The sequence below is a fragment of the Balaenoptera musculus genome, chromosome 2, assembly GCF_009873245.2.
Source record: "Balaenoptera musculus isolate JJ_BM4_2016_0621 chromosome 2, mBalMus1.pri.v3, whole genome shotgun sequence".
Classification (NCBI taxonomy): domain Eukaryota; kingdom Metazoa; phylum Chordata; class Mammalia; order Artiodactyla; family Balaenopteridae; genus Balaenoptera; species Balaenoptera musculus.
In genome coordinates, this window is record NC_045786.1 from 49734942 (window position 1) to 49755896 (window position 20955).

A 20955-nucleotide genomic window follows, 5' to 3' on the forward strand; every position below is an offset into this window, starting at 1 on the left:
TGAACGGAAGGAAGATCTAAGGGAGGACAGAGAGACCCAGTGTTTGTTTCCTGCACTGGGGGTGAGAGGAGGGAAATAAAACAAAACAGCCAAAGCAGGAGAAGAGGCTGGGTGGGAGAATAAAGTGGTATGCACGCGCACACGCGCATGCACACACACAGTATTACCCAAAGAAGAGAATAAACAGGCACATGCTTCAGCAGGGAGCAGGCAGTTAACTACCTTTACTCTGTAAGACCTGCAGTTGTCACAAATAAAAATGTACATCCTTGTTATCTTTACCCAAAATTGTGCCCACTCTAACCATTTTGCTGCTCTCTGCGAAAAACACATTTTAAAAAGATAATATTTAATGTTAGTATCAAACAAGAATCTTGTTCTTGATATTCTTAATTCTTCCCAACACCAAGCCTGCAAGCGGAATAAATTCATATGGTTTGATAACCAAAGAAATAGAGTTTACATGTAACTATAGAGGCCCCACTGGCATCCCCATATAGACATACGTACCTCACCGAATGTTCTTTAAAGATATGGCTTATCTGGACAGACACAGCAATTTGAACAATTTGGATTAAACTAGCAAGAACCACTCCTACACTATGCCATGCTATTTATGATAATTGAATTTTTGCAATTTAGAAAAAGCAACAGAGAAAGACCATATAAGACATGGCAGTAAACATACACAGTCAATCCAGTTTAATGCTCAGAATTTTAAATAACCTCAGAATGCAGCTCTTAGGTATTAAGTTTAATTTTTAAAAATAATAGCAGCTGCTACCATTTCCCAAGAACCTACTATGTGCTGTACCCTCTGTCCTGTGCTTTACAAATTCCAAACCTGCTCATTCCTGTTTCAGATATGGAAGATGGAGCCTGGAAGCCTCACCCCAGCACCTGGGAACACAGAAGGCTAATGTATGGAATCCTCTCAATTCACAGACTGTTCTTAAACCTTTGCCATATGATGTCACTTGTCCATACTGGAATGTAGGCTTTTTTTTTAAATCCCATTTTGTACAAAATTATATATTCTTGCAAATCTCAATCTTAAATACCATAATAGTCCACAGGGGAAACCCACACCTTCCAGGCGTGAGGCCACCTAAAGATGCCTGAAGACCAGTCAAGTAGAGGGTGGCAGGCACGTGATGGTAGCTGCTGCCTCCACAATGTTGTCAGGGATGCATACGCTGGGAAAACCAGGAGTGAGGTCCTGGTCAGCAACAAGACACCCTGAGAACTGCAGAAGAGTGGCCATGCCGACCCCGAAGGAGCACAACCTTCCCTGGACACTCTTCCCTGCCTACACAGGCCCCAGAAGCCCCCATCACTCCCTGACCTGAGATGGCAGCTGTCTCCCCCGAGCTCTAAGAAGCGCTCAGCCCTCGGCTCCTCCTGCAGGGCAGCTCACACAGCTATGAGGGCTCTGCAGGGAGCTATTCCTCCAGAGACCGAGAAGACAGGCCTGTCAGGAACTAGACAAAACCCCAGCTCTCATGACAACGTCCAGCTCATATGTGTTAGCCAGTGGCAGAACCCAGAATGGTCTAGATTTTGGATTTCCACCTGGGGTTCCTTCTTCCATATAAAAGATCTGTACATGTCTTAAGTCTAGATTCCCAAGTTAGGCACAGTGATAAACAGATGCCTATTCTGTATCCTGTGTGTTGCAGACAGAGATTCCATCTCTTGCCCCCAGCGTTCCTAGAACACCTTGGCTGTCTCTTGCTTCCTCCAGTCAGGGGGGCACTCCATCCCAGGATGGTGTCAGAGACCCCACCTCATGCTGCCTGAGTCCCGGAGTCACACCATGTGCTAGAAGGAGGCATGTTTCCAAGTCATGGCTCCCAGCTCCACTGTGAGCCAAACCTAAGTCCCAAACCACCCTATGCACTCAAGTTGAGCAACGCAGTCCAGGACAGGATTAGCCACGGGCCCACACGTTCCACGTCATCCCCACTCTAGCAGAGAATGCCACGCTGGCACACACACAAGGAAAGCAAGATAGAAATATTAACGCAACAAAAAAAAGAGGCTTTTTAGAAGTAGGAAGAAACCAGAATGGTCTTACAAGAAGGCTTAACTGATGAGATGGGAAGGGACTCCAGAATATTTTCCAAACACCTAGAATTGCAAAACTCACCCTAGGAGACTTATTCTGAAAGCTTTTTCATCTCTAAGATGAGATCCCTATTAAAAAACAAACTTCTGAAGGGAGCGCAGGAGAGTGACACCTTAATTAGGTGACACTTAGCCAAGAATGAAGCCTTTCAACGACAAGGCACGGGAACTAAGAGGCGGGGTCAGCTAAGAGGGTCCCGGGGACACAGGGGCACAAAGTGCCTCTCCATCTTGGTAACAGGGTCACCAGTCAGGGAGAAGAGAATGCCACCTTCATGCGTGACTATAGAAGGCAGAGAAGTGAGGCCCAGGGGCATGTGACCCCCTTCTAAATAAAGAAACCCCCACACTGGGAGCAGCTGACCAGAGCAGGGGCCTTCCAGGGGGAGAGAGACCAGCTCCGAGCTACACACAGGCTGGAGCCTGCTGGACGGTCTGCCCCTTCCTCCCGGATGCTCAGGCCTTCCTCTGCCCCACGTGGACACGCAGGCCCCTACCCTGGTCCACAGTGGCAACAGACTACACGGTATTTCACAGAGGGAAATCTCCCTCACAAGAAGCTTAAAAAAAGAAAAAGAAAAAAAGAAAAATTAGCCAGAAGTGTTAGGATGAAATAATGCATGGAGTCTCAGGGCAGAGAAACTGTCTCCCCACCTCATCTCAATGCAGCAGGTGATTTACAAACACTTAAACAAGCCCCCCACTTTTACCTGGCGGGCCTGACATACCAATCTGTGAGCAAATGAGGAAGGGGTGCAATTCCGCCCCACACACCAATACCACCCTTGAGAGGAGTGTCCGATAAACAAAAACAGAAGAACATGTTTGGGGGAAAACATGTAGAATTATCTTTTTTACACCACCTGCCTTCATTTGAAGTCCCTGACCCCATCCGTGAGACGGCAGTATAATGTGTTCCTTTTGTCAATAAAGGGAGCCATTTCCTGCCTTGTCACTCGAAGGCTCCACTCTGCTATTTTCCTGGTTTCTCATCTCGAAGGCAGTAGGAAATGCAACAAGCTCCGGGACCGCTGTTCCCAGTCAATGCCTTTTTAATTGAAGTAAGGCTGCACCACCAGCGAAGCCAACTTCCAACACAGCCAGGCTTGCAGGCTTGGTGGATTTTCTGGCAAAGACCAAGCCTGCTCACAGGCAACATAGTGATCCGAGTGGACCACAAGCTGTTCACCCTGACAGGTTAAAAAGTACTTGGAGACTAAGTTCAGCAGTAAGTTTTTGGAATTTTTTTTGGGGGGGTGAGGGGGGTGTAATACCTGAAATCAGGTACCAGAAAGCCCCAAGGCAAGCAAACACCACACACAGTTAGGCAACGCACTGAGCGGGGAAAGAAGCACAGGTGCTCAGAGAAGGTTCACCCCGTTCCCTCCTTGGACGTGGCCGACCTCCAGCGAATAAATGAACAGCACAGCACCCCAGGCCAAGCTTCAACTTTCAAGATGGTTCCCACCCTTCTCCATCATCTTTGGCTTTGAATCATTCTGACCAGGGCAGGGGAGAGAAGAGCTCCCACCCATGGTTGACCCTCACAGCCAATAAATGAACAGCACAGCACCCCAGGCCAAGCTTCAACTTTCAAGATGGTTCCCACCCTTCTCCATCATCTTTGGCTTTGAATCATTCTGACCAGGGCAGGGGAGAGAAGAGCTCCCACCCATGGTTGACCCTCCCAGCCAGTTACGAGCTGGGGACGGTCTGGGTGACTCCCTGGGAGCAACGACCATGAAAGTTACACAGGAAACATCCGCATTTCATAATCCTCGAGGCTTTTGGCTCGCTGAGGACTGTTACTCCACACCCTTCTCTGCGCAAGGGGGAAAATGTATTTTCCTGACAATCAATCTTTCACAAAGCAGGTGCGTGCTCACCCCTGGGGGGACAGCCACGCTGACCAAGTGTTGGAAGATACGCCCAGAATTTACTCAGCACCACAGACAGGCTTCTCCTCCTCGGGAAGGGCCCACCGGAGTCCACAAAGCCCTGCAGTCCTCCAGCAGCGGGCGGCCAGCTGGTCAGTGGGGAAGAACACCACCGCGGTCAAGGACCTGCAGGCACAAGGCCAGGTGCACAGCCCGCTTCATGGGGTTTCACAGGCTCCTCTACAGGATTTTAGGGACGGGAGCCTCTCGGTCAGCATGCGTGTATGCTGGGGAAGGGGAAGGTCACTGGGCCGAGGCAGAGAGGCAGGAAGGCTGGGGAGAGGCCGTGTCACCGAACACGGGGAGAGCAGAGGAAGGCAGACTAGGGAAACATTTCAGATGGAAAGGGCTTGGTGTCCGGCTGGAGAAGGAAACATCCAAATGGTACCCAAGTGTCTGACACGGGAGCTCGGAGAACAAGAACACTACCCACGGGAGTGGAAACAAGGAAAACCCTGGGCTATAAGTGAGGAGCCAGAGAAGACCACCGGATGCTGAAACGCCCATGGGGGTCCAGTCATGACGGCAGACGGGGTCGAGAGCTCACAGAGAGGTCAGAGCTGGAGATGGTATTTGGAAGCCAGATGCAGATGGGAGGATGCTGAAGCAGTGGGTGAGATATTCTGGGGGAACAGGACAGCGGAGAGAGAGCCCAGGATGTTATTCTGGAAAACAGCCATTAAAGACTGGACGAGGAGCCAGAAAAGAGACAGCTGCACAGACAGAGGAGAATCAGTGATGCTGGCAGGCAGGGATGAAGGAGTCAACAACGGTGTCGCATCTCAGGGGGCACCAGTTACACTTTCATGGAAAGGAAAAAGCCATACTCCGTTTTTCTAAGGTTCAATCACTTTCTAGGAATGAACAACTCAAGCCTGCATAAAACCACCCCTCAAAATTGTAAGACAACAGAGAAATACAGAAGCGGGCAGAGAACCCACAGCATAGTAATTTCCTTAAGGGGGCTGTCGACGAAGTTGCCTGCCACCGCAGAGTCAGGATCTACAGAGGGAGTTTAAAGGAGAGCGTCAGGTGAAAACTGCCTATCAGCACTGCATAATTGAGTGTTTCTCCGTTATGTCAAAAATGTCACACATATCCTTGACTGGACGTATCTCTCCAGATGCTCCCCCTCCGTCTGTAGCCAGCCCTGGGAAGAATAATGGAATGGGATTCTTCTATGCTTAATCTTTTTAATGGGCCATCTTAAGACTAACGTGGACCCCAAGGCAGACATTCTGTTTGGACTCAATGCCCTCCACCTGGCTCCTTGAATCGTCCCTAAGCACTCTGGCTGGAGAGCTATGGAGCACCACAGCACTGCAGTGCTCAGCCAGAGAGATGATGCAGGCAAGAACCCAGGGCCTTTGACGGCATGCTCTAAAGCGGCATTCTCCAAAAGAATTAGAATGTGAACAACATCTGCAATTTCAAATTTTCTAGGAGCCACATTAAAAAGTAAAAAGAAACAGGTGAAATTATAAGAATATATTTTACTTCATCTCATATGTCTAAAGCATCATTTTTAACATGTAATCAATATACAAAATATTAAGGAAATATCTTATTTTCTTTCCCCCATACTACACTTTGAAATCCAGTGTGTATTTTACACTTAAAAATATCTCAATTCGGACAGGCCACAGTTCAAGTACTCGACGAGACATGGGGCTAGTGGCTACTGCACAGGACAGAGCAGGTCAGAAGGGAATCTATGCAAAGGGAAAGAGTTCTGATTCAACTAGAAAATCTCCAAGAAACCTGCCAACGCTTGAGTTTTCAGGACAAGCTGAAGGGAAGACAATTTCCCTGAATGCTGTTATTAATTTTAAATAAATACTCCATTGTGAAATCACAGAAAAACATCAGGAGGCCTGAGACACTGGCCTGGGAGAAGGCTGCAGGGTGTGGCCTTGGAGAAGAGGGTGTCTGGCCAGCAGGCCCATCAGCATCAGTTGTAGAAGCACCAAGGCCCAATTTCCATCTCCTGGTCCTTTCTCATGGAGCTCTTCCTCTTTCTCTTTCTAATCTTCCAACAGCCCTATGAGGAAGGCAAGGGGCTATCCCATTTTGCAGATGAAGAAACTGAGGGCCAGGCCAAGTTTAAATTACTTGCTCATTTCTAGTCACGGCTACTAGACTTGGGCCCAGAACTCATGCCTTGCCCCTGCTCCAGGCTTCTTCAACAAGCAGCTGGCCAGAAACAGCCCAAAGTCCACAGTGAGACCTAAATAAATACCGACTGAATCACTGAACAAGTGCCCACCTAACGACCTTTTAAGTAACACCTCCCTTTTGTACAGACCTTACGAGTTTTCAAATCAGTTTTGCACACACATGTGATCACCACTAAGGAATAATATGGGGCTGCCCAATGGAACATTCTAAATATGTCCAACTACAGCCCAGAAGGGCTGGCTGGTCCAAGGTCACCCGGGCCTCTTATACCACATCCAACATCTTTCCACGACACATGACACCTCCTTTGATGATGGCTTTTTCTTTTAAAATAAAAATTTTAAATGTCAAGACTACTTGAAAATATTTTTTGTTGTTTTCTCAGAACTAGCAGGTAACCTAATGATAGGGTACTATTTTAATGAATAACAAATATGACTTTAGCACAGTATTTCCCCCAACCTTAGCCAAAAGGGATTCTCCAAGTGGCCCAATGGTGTTCTCAGCTCTTCAAGGTCCTGGCTTCAGCCAGTGGGATCCCTCCCTTACTGAACCAGTGTTCACCTACCTGCTGATCCAATGACAGAGGGCAGGAAAGCGTGTGCTCTTCAAAGCAAGCATCCTTTCTCTGCTTCCACCCTGGCTGGCAGGGAACTGAAACAATGTTACTTGTGGGGTCTGGCCTTTGGTTTGTTTATTTTACACACCTCAGGGTTTAGGCAAGCCTACCAGTTTGGGATTTCTTGGCTCTCCATGACTAGCTACAGTACATGGGCTCCTTGGGTCTCTAACTGGCCCAGCCATTAAACAGCTATTTATAGCTACCACACTGCCTTCCAACCAGTGAGGGGAACCCTCCTGGCCAACAGACCTAAACATTGCTGAAAGCAAGAAGACAAAGGCCCAGAGTCACAGTTCAATACCCAACAACCCGGCGCTCAAGGTATCGATCACAATCAGGCAAGAGTTCAGTTATACTCAAAGGAAAATAAGCACACAGCAGATGAATAAACGAGAATCTTCCAAATACCACCACCTGACCCCCAAGAGCAGTAAACACATTGCAAAGTTCTTTCACTAAGTGATTCACAAGATTTGCACAATTCTTCAAGAAAGAGGTAGAAAAGAGAGGAAGCAGAAGCCTGGGGTGTACAAATGAGCTCGCTGTATAGCTACCTGCAAGGTTGGCCTGAACCTGGGACTCCTGGAAACTGGTCCAGGGTTCCCCTGCCCCCACCGCCTTGGCTATGCTCCATCATAAACCAGGACGCCCAAGCACTGTAACGTCATCACTAAGGACCGAGGACGGGGTGCGGGTCACCACTTTCACAGGATGTGAATTAGCCTTTACCTTTCCTTTATTCCACAATATTCCAGGTGTATTCACGCTAAGGAAGCCCTGCGTTACTGAAAAACATCCTTTCACGCAAAGGATGAAAGAGCTGATACATATGCAGCCTCTGACTGCCAGGGCTTAGGCACTTTCAAGCACACCAGGTCACCTTTCTCATCAGAAATTCAAAGCAGAAGTTCCTCAAGCCTCTAGCCCAAGAGTGCGGTGATGGTTTCTAGCGTGTGACTGGAACGGTCTGACAGCAGCCGGGATGGCCTGCAGCCAGGCCACAGCCCTGCACCTACCAGTTCCCAGATGCAAAAGGAAGCCCCTCAAGACCCCACATCCTAATTGCGATACAGCCGTACCCACCCGTTGCAATCGTGCATTCAGAAGAGGAGGGAGGGCGGGGGAGGTGGGGTAGAGAGAAGCAGGAGGGCAGCCACAGTCATATCCTCATCTTACTTTTCTGACAGCGGTTCGTGGTCCAGCAGCGGTAGTTGTACTCGTTGTTGATGGTCGTCTTCTCGCACAGCGGCTTCTCCTCCATCGTCCCCGGGCACAGGTCCCCACACTCCTTTGGGGGCTTATTCCCCACGATGTAGTTATTGGACACGGCATCCAGGATTAGGGACCAGTCCACCGTGGAGAGGTAGCAGAGGTCAGCATTCTTCTCGATCCGGATGGCCCCACGGGTAATGTTTCGCAGGTTGTAGAGCCCGATATCCTTGAGGTTGGTCATCTCGAAGATGACCAGGGCGTAGTTGTAGAAGAGCTTCCAGCCACGGATGACTGTGAGGTTGGGGAAGAGGTCGCCGAGGCTCTCGAGGCCAGCCACGCGGAACAGCAGCAGGTACTCAGTGATGACCGTGAGCTTGGGGAAGCGGTAGCTGCGGTAGTCCTCAGCCTTGGAAATGAGCAGGATATGGAGGTAGCCCTCGATCACCGTGCAGTTCTCCAGTCGCTTCAGCTGCTGGTAGTCGTTGCGGATGTCGATGCCTGGCCCACAGACTGCAGGGAGACAAGAGGGGAGGGCGGGACAGGTCTTAGTTACAAGGAAACCACTTTTTAAAAACTATTTCCCAACCCACAACATGACCAGTTTCCAGGAAACCTATATTATTATTAAAGAAATAAGACCCCATTCTTTACTGCTGACTGCCTTAGGAGTGGCTGCAGGTGGGCTATCTGGGGAGCTCAGCAGCCAGCTATTCTTTGGGAAGTGCCCAGTCTGGGCCAGATACAGTGCAACACGCTCACTACCGCAGGAGATGCCATCCCCATCCCACCGATGTGCAAACCACAGCTTAAAGCCCAGGGCCACACAGGAGCACAGGGGAGGGTCAAGGTTGCAACCCAGGCCTGACTGCACAGCTGCCAGGCCACACACTCCCCACCCCTGCTGCAGAGCGTCAGTGCCCTGCACCTGAACTCACAGCTCAGCAGCCAAGGGACAACAACTCACTCCTGCAGCCAGCCTCAAAGGACACCATGCAGTATACACACTGGAGAACAGTCACTGTGACCTGGAAGGTAGGGACCCCAAGAAGCACGCTCCCATGTTTCCTACCACCATTTGACGTGGGCAGGTAGCCCTGGGCTCTCCCCAACACTGCATGAGTGTAGACAGGAAGGCTAACTTAGCCACAAGATAAGAATATGTGATTTATATGAATAAAAGAGGTATCCAATTCCAACTTTAATAAAGTGTTTTCTTAAGAACGTATGCTTCCTGCAGAAAGGTTAGGTAACAGCAAAAAGATAGTAAACATCATCAATAATCCCAACATCCAAAGATATCACTACCTATGCCAATTATCCTTTCTCTATAATTTAAGGTAAAGGAAATTGGACAATAATATAATGTTTTCGAACATACTTCCTTCATTTCATATGAACATTTTACCAAGTCATTGCCTTTCTACATCATCATTTTAAGAAGGAGACAGTAATTCTAGGATATGAATATGCACCGTGAGTTCTTTTCTTTTTAAACCAATCTCCTATTGTTGGATATTTAGGCTATCTCCATATTTTCACATCATAGACAACACTGCAGTGGACATTCTCTGCAGATGTTCAAAACTATTTTCTTAGGATAAATCCTTAGAAGCAGAATTGCTGGGCCAAGGCATTTGCAGATTTTAAAGGCTTTTGATAAAACAGCCTCAACACTGGAAACTTTTTTTTTTTTTTAATTCTAGACATATACACAAAGAAAAACCCTTGGTTACTATCCTCTCTTAAAACTTAATTCCCAAACCTTCCATTACAGCTTCTCAAAGTGACGTTTTCTGATTGATGTAATTTGTTAATTTGTGAAGCACCCAACATGCATGGCACTGCAGGAGATGCAAAGAAACCTCAGAGGCGGCTCGTGGTGGAGGCGGGAGCTGAGACCTGTGATAAACAACTGTCAGGCGAAGCAGGAGGTGGTCGGTGTGTGCACACTGCAGGCCCACTCTAGATGTGTGTGGAACTAAGCAAGGCAGATGGGAGTAGCCTTGGAGCTTCCTGCAGAGAGATGGTCCTTTCCATCACAGCACCAAGGGGCACTGCACACGCACCAGCTCCTGAGGGATAGGTGGGATTTAAAACCGGGTATAACATTCCAGAGGCCAGAGAAAAGGCAGAACAAGATACATTCAAGCGGCAGCCAATCTGATGGCCAGGGGTGCAGAGGAGAGCAGAAGAAGTGAGTCCAGCAGAGCTCAAGTTATAAAGGATCACAGGTGGGGACGGGTACGTTCATCTCAAGAACGAGGCCCCTCTCAAGACTCTTGGGTGAGAGAGAAGGCTAAGCAAGGTGTTTTTTTTTTTGGAGAAGTAATCTGGTGATCGAGTGCAAGACAGAATCAAAGCGGAGTAGATGCGGGAAAAGGGAAGAGAGTCCAGCGGGGGTTACAGCCACAGGCGGAAACTGGAGCGAGGCAGTGGGAGAGGGGGAAGTGGGGAGACCCCGGCCTGAGAAGCAGGCAACGTGTGAGAACCTAGAACTGGAAACTTCATTTGGCCTAATTTCCTTCTTTTACTGATGAGAAAATGAAGCCTCTCAGACACAGAAGAGCACGGGAGAAACCAGCACTCTGAGAACATCCACAGTCAGCCAAGAGGCTGTGCTGGAAGCTCTGGATGCATCAGTGTGCTTCATTTCCTGTGATGCTCTCAACAGTACCTCACATTACGTAATCCCATCACCAGCTGGAAGGTGAGGAATTTGATTTGAGGAGTCAAGTAGTTCACATAAGGTCACATACACAACACACCAGCCCCTTCAGAGCCAAACTTGACATAGTTTTTCAAGAGTCCCATCTCTTAGCATCTTCACCAACCGGTTACCTCCAACCCACTCCAACTAACCTTCTGCCCTGGTCATGATACCAAATAGCTTAGCAAAGCCTCCAATGACATTATCAAAACCAAGGACAGGGAGTCTGCCAGCAGCCTTCGTTTGGGCTGCAACTCTTCCCAGAGTCTCCAGCCTGCTGGCCTACTACATCAGATTTTGGATTCACCAAGCCTCCACAATCACAGTCTTGGTGCTCCAGCCGGCTGTCAGGCCTGAGCCTCTGAGGTGGCAGAGCCAAGTTCAGGACATTGGTCCACCAGAGACCTCCCAGCCCCATGTAATAACAAACGGTGAAAGCTCTCTCAGAGATCTCCATCTCAAAGCGAAGACCCAGCTCCACTCAATAACCAGCAAGCTACAGTGTTGGACACCCTATGCCAAACAACTAGCAAGATAGGAACACAACCCCACCCATTAGCAGAGAGGCTGCCTAAAATCATAATAAGTTCATAGACACCCAAAAACACACCACCGGACACGGTCCTGCCCACCAGAAAGACAAGATCCAGCCTCATCCACCAGAACACAGGCACCAGTCTCCTCCACCAGGAAGCCTACACAACCCACTGAACCAACCGTACCCACTGGGAGCAGACACCAAAAACAACGGGAACTATGAACCTGCAGCCTGCAGAAAGGAGACCCCAAACACAGTAAGTTAAGCAAAATGAGAAGACAGAGAAATACACAGGAGATGAAGGAGCAAGATAAAAACCCACCAGACCAAACAAATGAAAAGGAAATAGGCAGTCTATCTGAAAAAGAATTCAGAGTAATGATCCAAAATCTTGGAAATAGAATGGAGAAAATACAAGAAACGTTTAACAAGGACCTAGAAGAACTAAAGAGCAAACAATGATGAACAACACAATAAATGAAATTAAAAATTCTCTAGAAGGAATCAATAGCAGAAAAACTGATGCAGAAAAACGGATACGTGACCTGGAAGATAAAATAGCGGAAATAACTACTGCAAAACAGAATAAAGAAAAAAGAATGAAAAGAATTGAGGACAGTCTCAGAGACCTCTAGGACAACATTAAATGCACCAACATTCGAATTATAGGGGTCCCAAAGAAGAAAAGAAAAAGAAAGGGACTGAGAAAATATTTGAAGAGATTATAGTTGAAAACTTCCCTAATATGGGAAAGGAAATAGTCAATCAAGTCCAGGAAGCACAGAGAGTCCCATACAGAATAAATCCAGGAGAAACACGCCAAGACACATATTAATCAAACTATCCAAAATTAAATACAAGGAAAAAATATTAAAAGCAGCAAGGGAAAAGCAACGAGTAACATACAAGGGAATCCCCATAAGGTTAACAGCTGATCTTTCAGCAGAAACTCTGCAAGCCAGAAGGGAGTAGCAGGACATATTTAAAGTGATGAAAGGGTAAAACCTACAACCAAGATTACTCTACCCAGCAAGGATCTCATTCAGATTTGACGGAGAAACTAAAACATATACAGACAAGCAAAAGCTAAGAGAATTCAGCACCACCAAACCAGCTTTACAACAAATGCTAAAGGAACTTCTCTAGGCAGGAAACACAAGAGAAGGAAAAGACCTACAATAACAAACCCAAAACAATTAAGAAAATGGTGATAGGAACATACATATCGATAACTACCTTTAAGGTAAATGGATTAAATGCTCCAACCAAAAGACACAGACTGGCTGAATGGATACAAAAACAAGACCCGTATATATGCTGTCTACAAGACACCCACTTCAGACCTAGGGACACGTACAGACTGAAAGTGAGGGGATGGAAAAAGATATTCCATGCAAATGGAAATCAAAAGAAAGCTGGAGTAGCAATTCTCATATCAGACAAAATAGACTTTAAAATAAAGACTATTACAAGAGACAAAGAAGGACACTACATAATGATCAAGGGATCAATCCAAGAAGAAGATATAACAATTGTAAATATTTATGCACCCAACATAGGAGCACCTCAATACTTAAGGCAAATGCTAACAGCCATAAAAGGGGAAATTGACAGTAACACAATGATAGTAGGGGACTTTAACACCCCACGTTCACCAATGGACAGATCATCCAAAATGAAAATAAATAAGGAAACACAAGCTTTAAATGATACATTAAACAAGATGGATTTAATTGACATTTATAGGACATTCCATCCAAAAACAACAGAATACACTTTCTTCTCCAGTGCTCATGGAACATTCTCCAGGACAGATCATATCTTGGGTCACAAATCAAGCCTTGGTAAATTTAAGAAAATTGAAATGGTATGAAGTATCTTTCCTGACCACAACGCTATGATACTACATATCAGTATCAGGAAAAAATCTGTAAAAAATACAAACACATGGAGGCTAAACAATACACTACTAAATAACCAAGACATTACTGAAGAAATCAAAGAGGAAATCAAAAAATACCTAGACAAATGACAAAGAAAACACGACTCAAAACCTATGGGATGCAGCAAAAGCAGTTCTAAGAGGGAAGTTTATAGCAATACAATCCTACCTCAAGAAACAAGAAACATCTCAAATAAACAACATAACCTTACACCTAAAGCAATTAGAGAAAGAAGAACAAAAAAACCCCAAAGTTAGCAGAAGGAAAGAAATCATAAAGATCAGATCAGAAATAAATGAAAAAGAAATGAAGGAAACAATAGCTAAGATCAATAAAACTAAAAGCTGGTTCTTTGAGAAGATAAACAAAATTGATAAACCACTAGCCAGACTCATCAAGAAAAAAAGGGAGAAGACTCAAATCAATAGAATTAGAAATGAAAAAGGAGAAGTAACAACTGACACTGCACAAATACAAAGGATCATGAGAGATTACTACAAGCAACTATATGCCAACAAAATGGACAACCTGGGAGAAATGGACGAATTCGTACTAAAGCTCAACCTTCCGAGACTGAAGCAGGAAGAAATAGAAAATATACACAGACCAATCACAAGCACTGAAATTGAAACTGTGATTAAAAATCTTCCAACAAACAAAAGCCCAGGACCAGATGGCTTCACAGGTGAATTCTATCAAACATTTAGAGAAGAGCTAACACCTATCCTTCTCAAACTCTTCCAAAATGTAGCAGAGGGAGGAACACTCCCAAACTCATTCTACGAGGCCATCATCACCCTGATACCAAAAGCAGACAAAGATGTCACAAAGAAAGAAAACTACAGGCCAATATCACTGATGAGCATAGAGGCAAAAATCCTCAACAAAATACTAGCAAACAGAATCTAGCAGCACATTAAAAGGATCATACACCATGATCAAGTGGGGTTTATCCCAGGAATGCAAGGATTCTTCAATATATGCAAATCAGTGTGATAAACCACATTAACAAACTGAAGGAGAAGAACTATATGATCATTTCAATAGACGCAGAAAAAGCTTTCGACAAAATTCAACACCCATTTATGATAAAAACTCTCCAGAAAAGTAGGCATAGAGGCATACCTCAACATAATAAAGGCCATATATGACAAACCCACAGCCAACATCGTTCTCAATGGTGAAAAACTGAAACCATTTCTATTAAGATCAGGAACAAGACAAGGTTGCCCACTCTCACCACTATTATTCAACACGGTTTCGGAAGTTTTAGCTACAGCAATCAGAGAAGAAAAAGAAATAAAAGGAATCCAAATTGGAAAAGAAGAAGTAAAACTGTCGCTGTTTGCAGATGACATGATACTATACATAGAAAATCCCAAAGATGCTACCAGAAAACTACTAGAGCTAATCAATGAATTTGGTAAAGTAGCAGGATATAAAATTAATGCACAGAAATCTCTTGCATTCCTATACACTAATGATGAAAAATCTGAAAGAGAAATTAAGGAAACACTCCCATTTACCATTGCAACAAAAAGAATAAAATACCTAGGATTAACCTACCTAAGGAGAGAAAAGACCTGTATGCAGAAAACTATGACACTGATGAAAGAAATTAAAGATGATACAAACAGATGGAGAGATATATCATGTTCTTGGATTGGAAGAATTAACATTGTGAAAATGACTATACTACCCAAAGCAATCTATAGATTCAATGCAATCCCTATCAAACTACCAATGGCATTTTTCACAGAACTAGAACAAAAAATTTCACAGTTTGTATGGAAACACAAAAGACCCCGAATAGCCAAAGCAATCTTGAGAAGGAAATACAGAGCTGGAGGACTCAGGCTCCTGGACTTCAGACTATACTACAAAGCTACAGTAATCAAGACAGTATGGTACTGGCACAAAAACAGAAACATAGATCAATGGAACAGGATAGAAAGCTCAGAGATAAACCCACGCACATATGGTCATCTTATATTTGATAAAGGAGGCAAGAATATACAATGGAGAAAAGACAGCCTCTTCAATAAGTGGTGCTGGGAAAACTGGACAGCTATACGTAAAAGAATGAAATTAGAACACTTCCCAACACCATACACAAAAATAAACTCAAAATGGATTAAAGACCTAAATGTAAGTCCAGACACTATCAAACTCTTAGAGGAAAACATAGGCAGAACACTCTATGACATACATCACAGCAAGATCCTTTTTGACCCACCTCCTAGAGAAATGGAAATAAAAACAAAAATAAAGAAATGGGACCTAATGAACTTAAAAGCTTTTGCACAGCAAAGGAAACCATAAACAAGACGAGAAGACAACCTTCAGAACGGGAGAAAATATTTGCAAACGAAGCAACTGACACAGGATTAATCTCCAAAATATACAGGCAGCTCATGCAGCACAATACCAAAAACACAAACAACCCAATCCAAAAATGGGCAGAAGATCTAAATAGACATTTCTCCAAAGAAGGTATACAGACTGCCAACAAACACATGAAAGGATGCTCAATATCACTAATCATTAGAGAAATGCAAATCAAAGCTACAATGAGGTATCACCTCACACCAGTCAGAATGGCCATCATCAAAAAATCTACAAACAATAAATGCTGGAGAGGTTATAGAGAAAAGGGAACCCTCTTGCACTGCTGGCGGGAATGTAAATTGATACAGCCACTATGTAGAACAGTATGGAGGTTTCCTTAAAATACTAAAAATAGAATTACCATACGACCCAGCGATCCCACTACTGGGCATATACCCTGAGAAAACCATAATTCAAAAAGAGTCATGTACCACAATGTTCACTGCAGCTCTGTTTACAATAGCCAGGACATGGAAGCAACCTAAGGGTCCATCGACAGATGAATGGATAAAGAAGATGGGGCACATATATACAATGGAATATTACTCAGCCATAAAAAGAAACGAAACTGAGTTATTTGTAGTCAAGTGGATGGACCCAGAGACTGTCATACAGAGTGAAGTTAAGTCAGAAAGAGAAAAACAAATACCGTATGCTAACACATATATATGGAATCTAAAATTAAAAAAAAAAAAGGTTCTGTAGAACCTAGGGGCAGGACAGGAATAAAGAGGCAGGCATAGAGAATGGACTTGAGGACACGGGGAGGGGGAAGGGTAAGGGGGGACGAAGTGAGAGAGTGGCATGGACATATATACACTACCAAATGTAAAATAGCGAGTGGGAAGCAGCCACATAGCACAGGGAGATCAGCTCGGTGCTTTGTGTCCACCTAGAGGGGTGGGATAGGGAGGGTGGAAGGAAGACACAAGAGGGAGGAGATATGGGGATATATGTGTACGTATAGCTGATTCACTTTGTGGTACAGCAGAAACTAACACACCTTTGTAAAGCAATTATACTCTAATAATGATGTTAAAAAAAAAAAAAAACAAGGACAGTTCCAGTCCTCATCTTACTTGACCTCTTCAGAGTCTTCTGGCCTTGTCTCCTTCTCTAGGGCCCTCTGATCCCACATACCCACTGTTCACCCTTCCTCTTCGACCTGACCTCTAAATGTTGGCCTCTGTCATTTCACGTGGGCAACAGGCTTCGTGTGCCACCCCTACACTGGTTCATTCTCAGTGGCGTGTCATGGTCCCGGAGCTCAGAGCTCTGCAGTTGAATATCCACCTGCCTACTCCATGGCTCCACTTAGGAGTCTGATAACTCATGTCCCCCACCCCCACCCCAGTCCGCCTCCCAAGCTTCCAAATTTGGTCACTGACACTCCCATTCCCTGAACTGCTCATATCAAAAACCAAAGAGTCATCCCTGATTCTCCTCTCCCCCCCATACCACATGGTATCCAGTGCAGCCACACATCCTCTTGGGCCTCATGCTTATTGAAATGTCAAACAGAGAAAGGCGAACACTATGTTCTCACTTATATGTGGAATCTAAAAAAGCCAAACCTATAGAAATAGACTAGAATGGTGGTTGCCAGGGGCCAGGGGAGATGTTGGTCCAAGGGTATAAACTCCCCAATAGGACTGGAGGAGCGAATACACAGCTTGGTGACCATAATGAACAATACTGAATTATATACTTGAAAGCTGTTAAGAGAGTAGATCTTAAGTGTTAAAACCACAGATGTGCAGAAATCGTATTTTTGTGAGGGGATGGAGGTGTTAACTGACCTTATGTTGGTGATCATTTTGCCATATACATGTATCTAATCACCACACCATACACCTCAAACTTATGTTTATGTCATATATTAATGTCAATAATATCTCAGTAAAGCCGAGAAAAATGGTCCTCCTGGCTCCAGCTCTCAAGCCTGTGGGAATCTCAGATGTTCTTCCCACCACAGCTCTTCAACCACACCATCCACTCCCCCCGAGGGCGTGTCCACCCTCCTCAGGACCAAGCCTTGGCCTTTCTTCTCACGCTGGCCACGCCCACTGAGACATTAGCTCCAGGAGGACAGGAAGTGATTCTCCATTTAGCTCACAATTCTATCTCCGGTGCCTGAAACAGCAGCTGTGCGCGGTCCGCACATCATTAACACACACGCACATTGAGTGCCTTTCTCCACGTCCACCTGTCTCCATCCACCGCTCTCACTCTGACCTGAGCCACCGTCATCTCCAGCCTGGACAACAGCGACAGCCTCCCCAGAATCCAGCCCACACCGCCTAGGCCTCCTTCTACCTCTTCTCTAGTATGTTCTCACTCAGCGCACTTAGGCCCCCAAGCGCCTTCCTTCATCCCCTGCGGTCTGGGGTCCAACGCCCACCCCTCCTGTCACATGTCTGCCTCATTCCCATCATGGGGCTCTGCATTCAAACGTCACCTCCTCAGAGCTTTGCCCAAACACCCTAGCTTCACCAGCACTCCCCCACTGCCTCTCCCTCCCTCATTTCTCCATTTCATCGATTTCAGAGCACTTTTCATGTCTGAAAAGCGTCAATACCTGAAAGGATGTGTTTAGCTGAGTGATCACTGTCTATTACCCCCACTGAAAGCACAGGCTCTGCCTTGTTTGTTTACTGCTTTGTCTCCCAGGCCTAACGTCGGGCACACAGCAGCTGCAATAAAGATGTGCTGCCTGGGCTTCCCTGGTGGCGCAGTGGTTGAGAATCTGCCTGCCAATGCAGGGCACACGGGTTCGAGCCCTGGTCTGGGTTCGAGCCCTGGTCTGGGTTCGAGCCCTGGTCTGGGTTCGAGCCCTGGTCTGGGAAGATCCCACATGCCGCAGAGCGGCTGGGCCCGTGAGCCACAATTGCCGAGCTTGCGCGTCTGGAGCCTGTGCTCTGCAGCAAGAGAGGCCTGCGCACCGCAATGAAGAGTGGTCCCCGCTTGCCACAACTAGAGAAAGCTTTCGCACAGAAACGAAGACCCAACACAGCCATAAATAAATAAATAAATAAATAATGTTAGCTGTTAAAAAAAAAAAAAAAAAAAAAAGATTTCTCTCTTTTGGGACTTCCCTGGTGGCGGAGTGGTTAGGAATCCGCCTGCCAATGCAGGGGACACGGGTTCGATCCCTGGTCCTGGAAGATCCCACATGCCTCGGAGAAACTAAGCCCGTGTAAAAAAAAAAAAAAAAAAAAAAAAAAAAAGATGTGCTGCCTGACTGGGGCCAAGGAAGCCTTGTACCCTGCTTCCCACTCCTGCTCCCCTTTCCTGAGGTGAAATGGAGAGAACAAGGTCTCCATCAGGTATGTGCCCCCAGAGGACTCTCCAAATCAAGACATACGACCCAGCTTCAGGCCAATGACTCAATGAGAAAGTCTTTTTTTTTTCTTTTGTACTATTTATTCCTTCCTATGCCCAGTCTAAACATTCATATGCCTTCCATGCTATTATAAATTAAGTATATTAGTTTGCTCCTAAATAGTAAACAGAAGTTTTTATAGAGGAGTACTTGGATGCAATCTATTATTGTTGTATTCATACTGATATTCATATATTGATGATACTAGCAAGTGTTAGCATCAATAAATGTTTGCTATCATTTCCAATAGACCAGAAAATTCAGTACCCAGGGAAAGAGCATAAAGACACAAAACTAAAGTTTGCTGAAGTTTTCTATGGCCACCAAACCAGACAGTAGGGAAGAATCCCTTTTACTCTGCCTCCTGGCTCCCCTCCACAGCCAGTATAGACCATTCCATTCACAGAGGCCACACTACAGGGCCAGAACCAACAGCTTCTTCAAACGAAAGAGGTGCCTCCACACTGGACACTTTTTCCCCATTTATAGAAGAAAAGTAGGAAGAAACTACCCACTCATTCCTGAAGAAAAGACAAGCCCAAGCCACAAAGTGCAAGGCAGGACCCGACCGCCAGCCATTTTGGATTCCATGAGTGACACTGTCAGTCTTCGGGGTGTTTTGTGATAGGAACTGAAAAGGGAAAACCCAGTTGGACCATTAATGATAGCACAGTGCTCGGAAGGCACACGCCACAAACAGGAAAGAGAATACAGGATGCTTCATTTGTGCCGCGAAATAATAGAAGCTTTGAGGGAGTGAGTATTCCACACAGTGTAGGAAGGAAAGGCATACCGTTGCTACTACTACTCATTGGTGATTAAAAGGAAATTGTAAAACACTGCTTCTCCCTTTTCAAAGCAACAGAGAGCCAAAGAACTCGCAAACCTTAGAAAAGGCACAGGCATGTGAGATTGCAGGCTGGCCTGCAAAGAATCATCGAAGCTCATGGAATTGAAGGCAAGCAGGAAGCAGAGGGAAAGAGCACAGCTGGAAGGTAAGGATGGGGGCCTGGGCAGCAGCCCTGAAGCCAGTGAACAGCAACAGCAGAACCGAAACAGACGGAGGACCATCAACGCAGGGAGCAGGGTGCGGGCAAGGGAGAGGACTGGAGGGGCCAGTGGTGGCCTGGGACCCAAGCCTGGCCACCTCGCAGGGAAGAAGGCAGGCAGGCGGGCAGGCCGGCCAGGGCCGGCAAGGGGGTGGGGTAGAAGTCACTTCCCCCAAAATACCATTGTAAATAGTCTTTCCATTGAAAGAAATACTATTCCCCCCAAATTCCTAGGTTTTTTTTTTTTTTAATTTTTTATTTATTTATTTATTTTTGGCTGTGTTGGGTCTTCGTTTCTGTGCGAGGGCTTTCTCTAGTTGTGGCGAGCGGGGGCCACTCCTCATCGCGGTGCGCGGGCCTCTCACTGTCGCGGCCTCTCCCGCTGCGGAGCACAGGCTCCAGACGCGCAGGCTCAGCAGTTGTGGCTCACGGGCCCAGCCGCTCCGCGGCACGTGGGATCCTCCCAGACCAGGGCTCGAACCCGTGTCCCCCGCATTGGCAGGCAGACTCTCAACCACCGCGCCACCAGGGAAGCCCCCTAGGTATTTTTAAAACATCAAAAAGGCAGAATTTCTGCTCTAGGGACTTGAGTGAATGGCATAAACAAACTATACATCTTTGGAAAATAAATCCCTAAGAACTGCTAATATAAGAAGGGCTAATGAAAAGCATTTGTTGAGAAACCCCCCAAAAGCTGTGTATCTAAGTATTTGGAAGAGCTATACAAGAAATTCAATTACAACTCTATCATATGCTCAATATTAAACACAATCCTGGGTCCTAGAAAAAGAAAAATGGGGTGACTCAGGTCCAAGCCCTGGAGCACTATTGCCTGGCTCCTGACCTCAACGGGTCACATCCCTCCCGTCTCT

General features: G+C 45.9%; 1 protein-coding gene across 3 annotated transcripts in view; it reads right to left on the minus strand.

Annotated features, from left to right (window-relative positions):
- IGF1R (insulin like growth factor 1 receptor) overlaps nt 1-20955 on the minus strand; it is a 307831-nt gene that overhangs the window by 234743 nt on the left and 52133 nt on the right. For all 3 annotated transcript variants that reach the window (XM_036843818.1, XM_036843817.1, XM_036843819.1), the window contains exon 2: nt 8041-8586. In XM_036843818.1, the coding sequence (XP_036699713.1) occupies nt 8041-8586 (546 nt within the window). The remainder of the gene's footprint in view (nt 1-8040; nt 8587-20955) is intronic.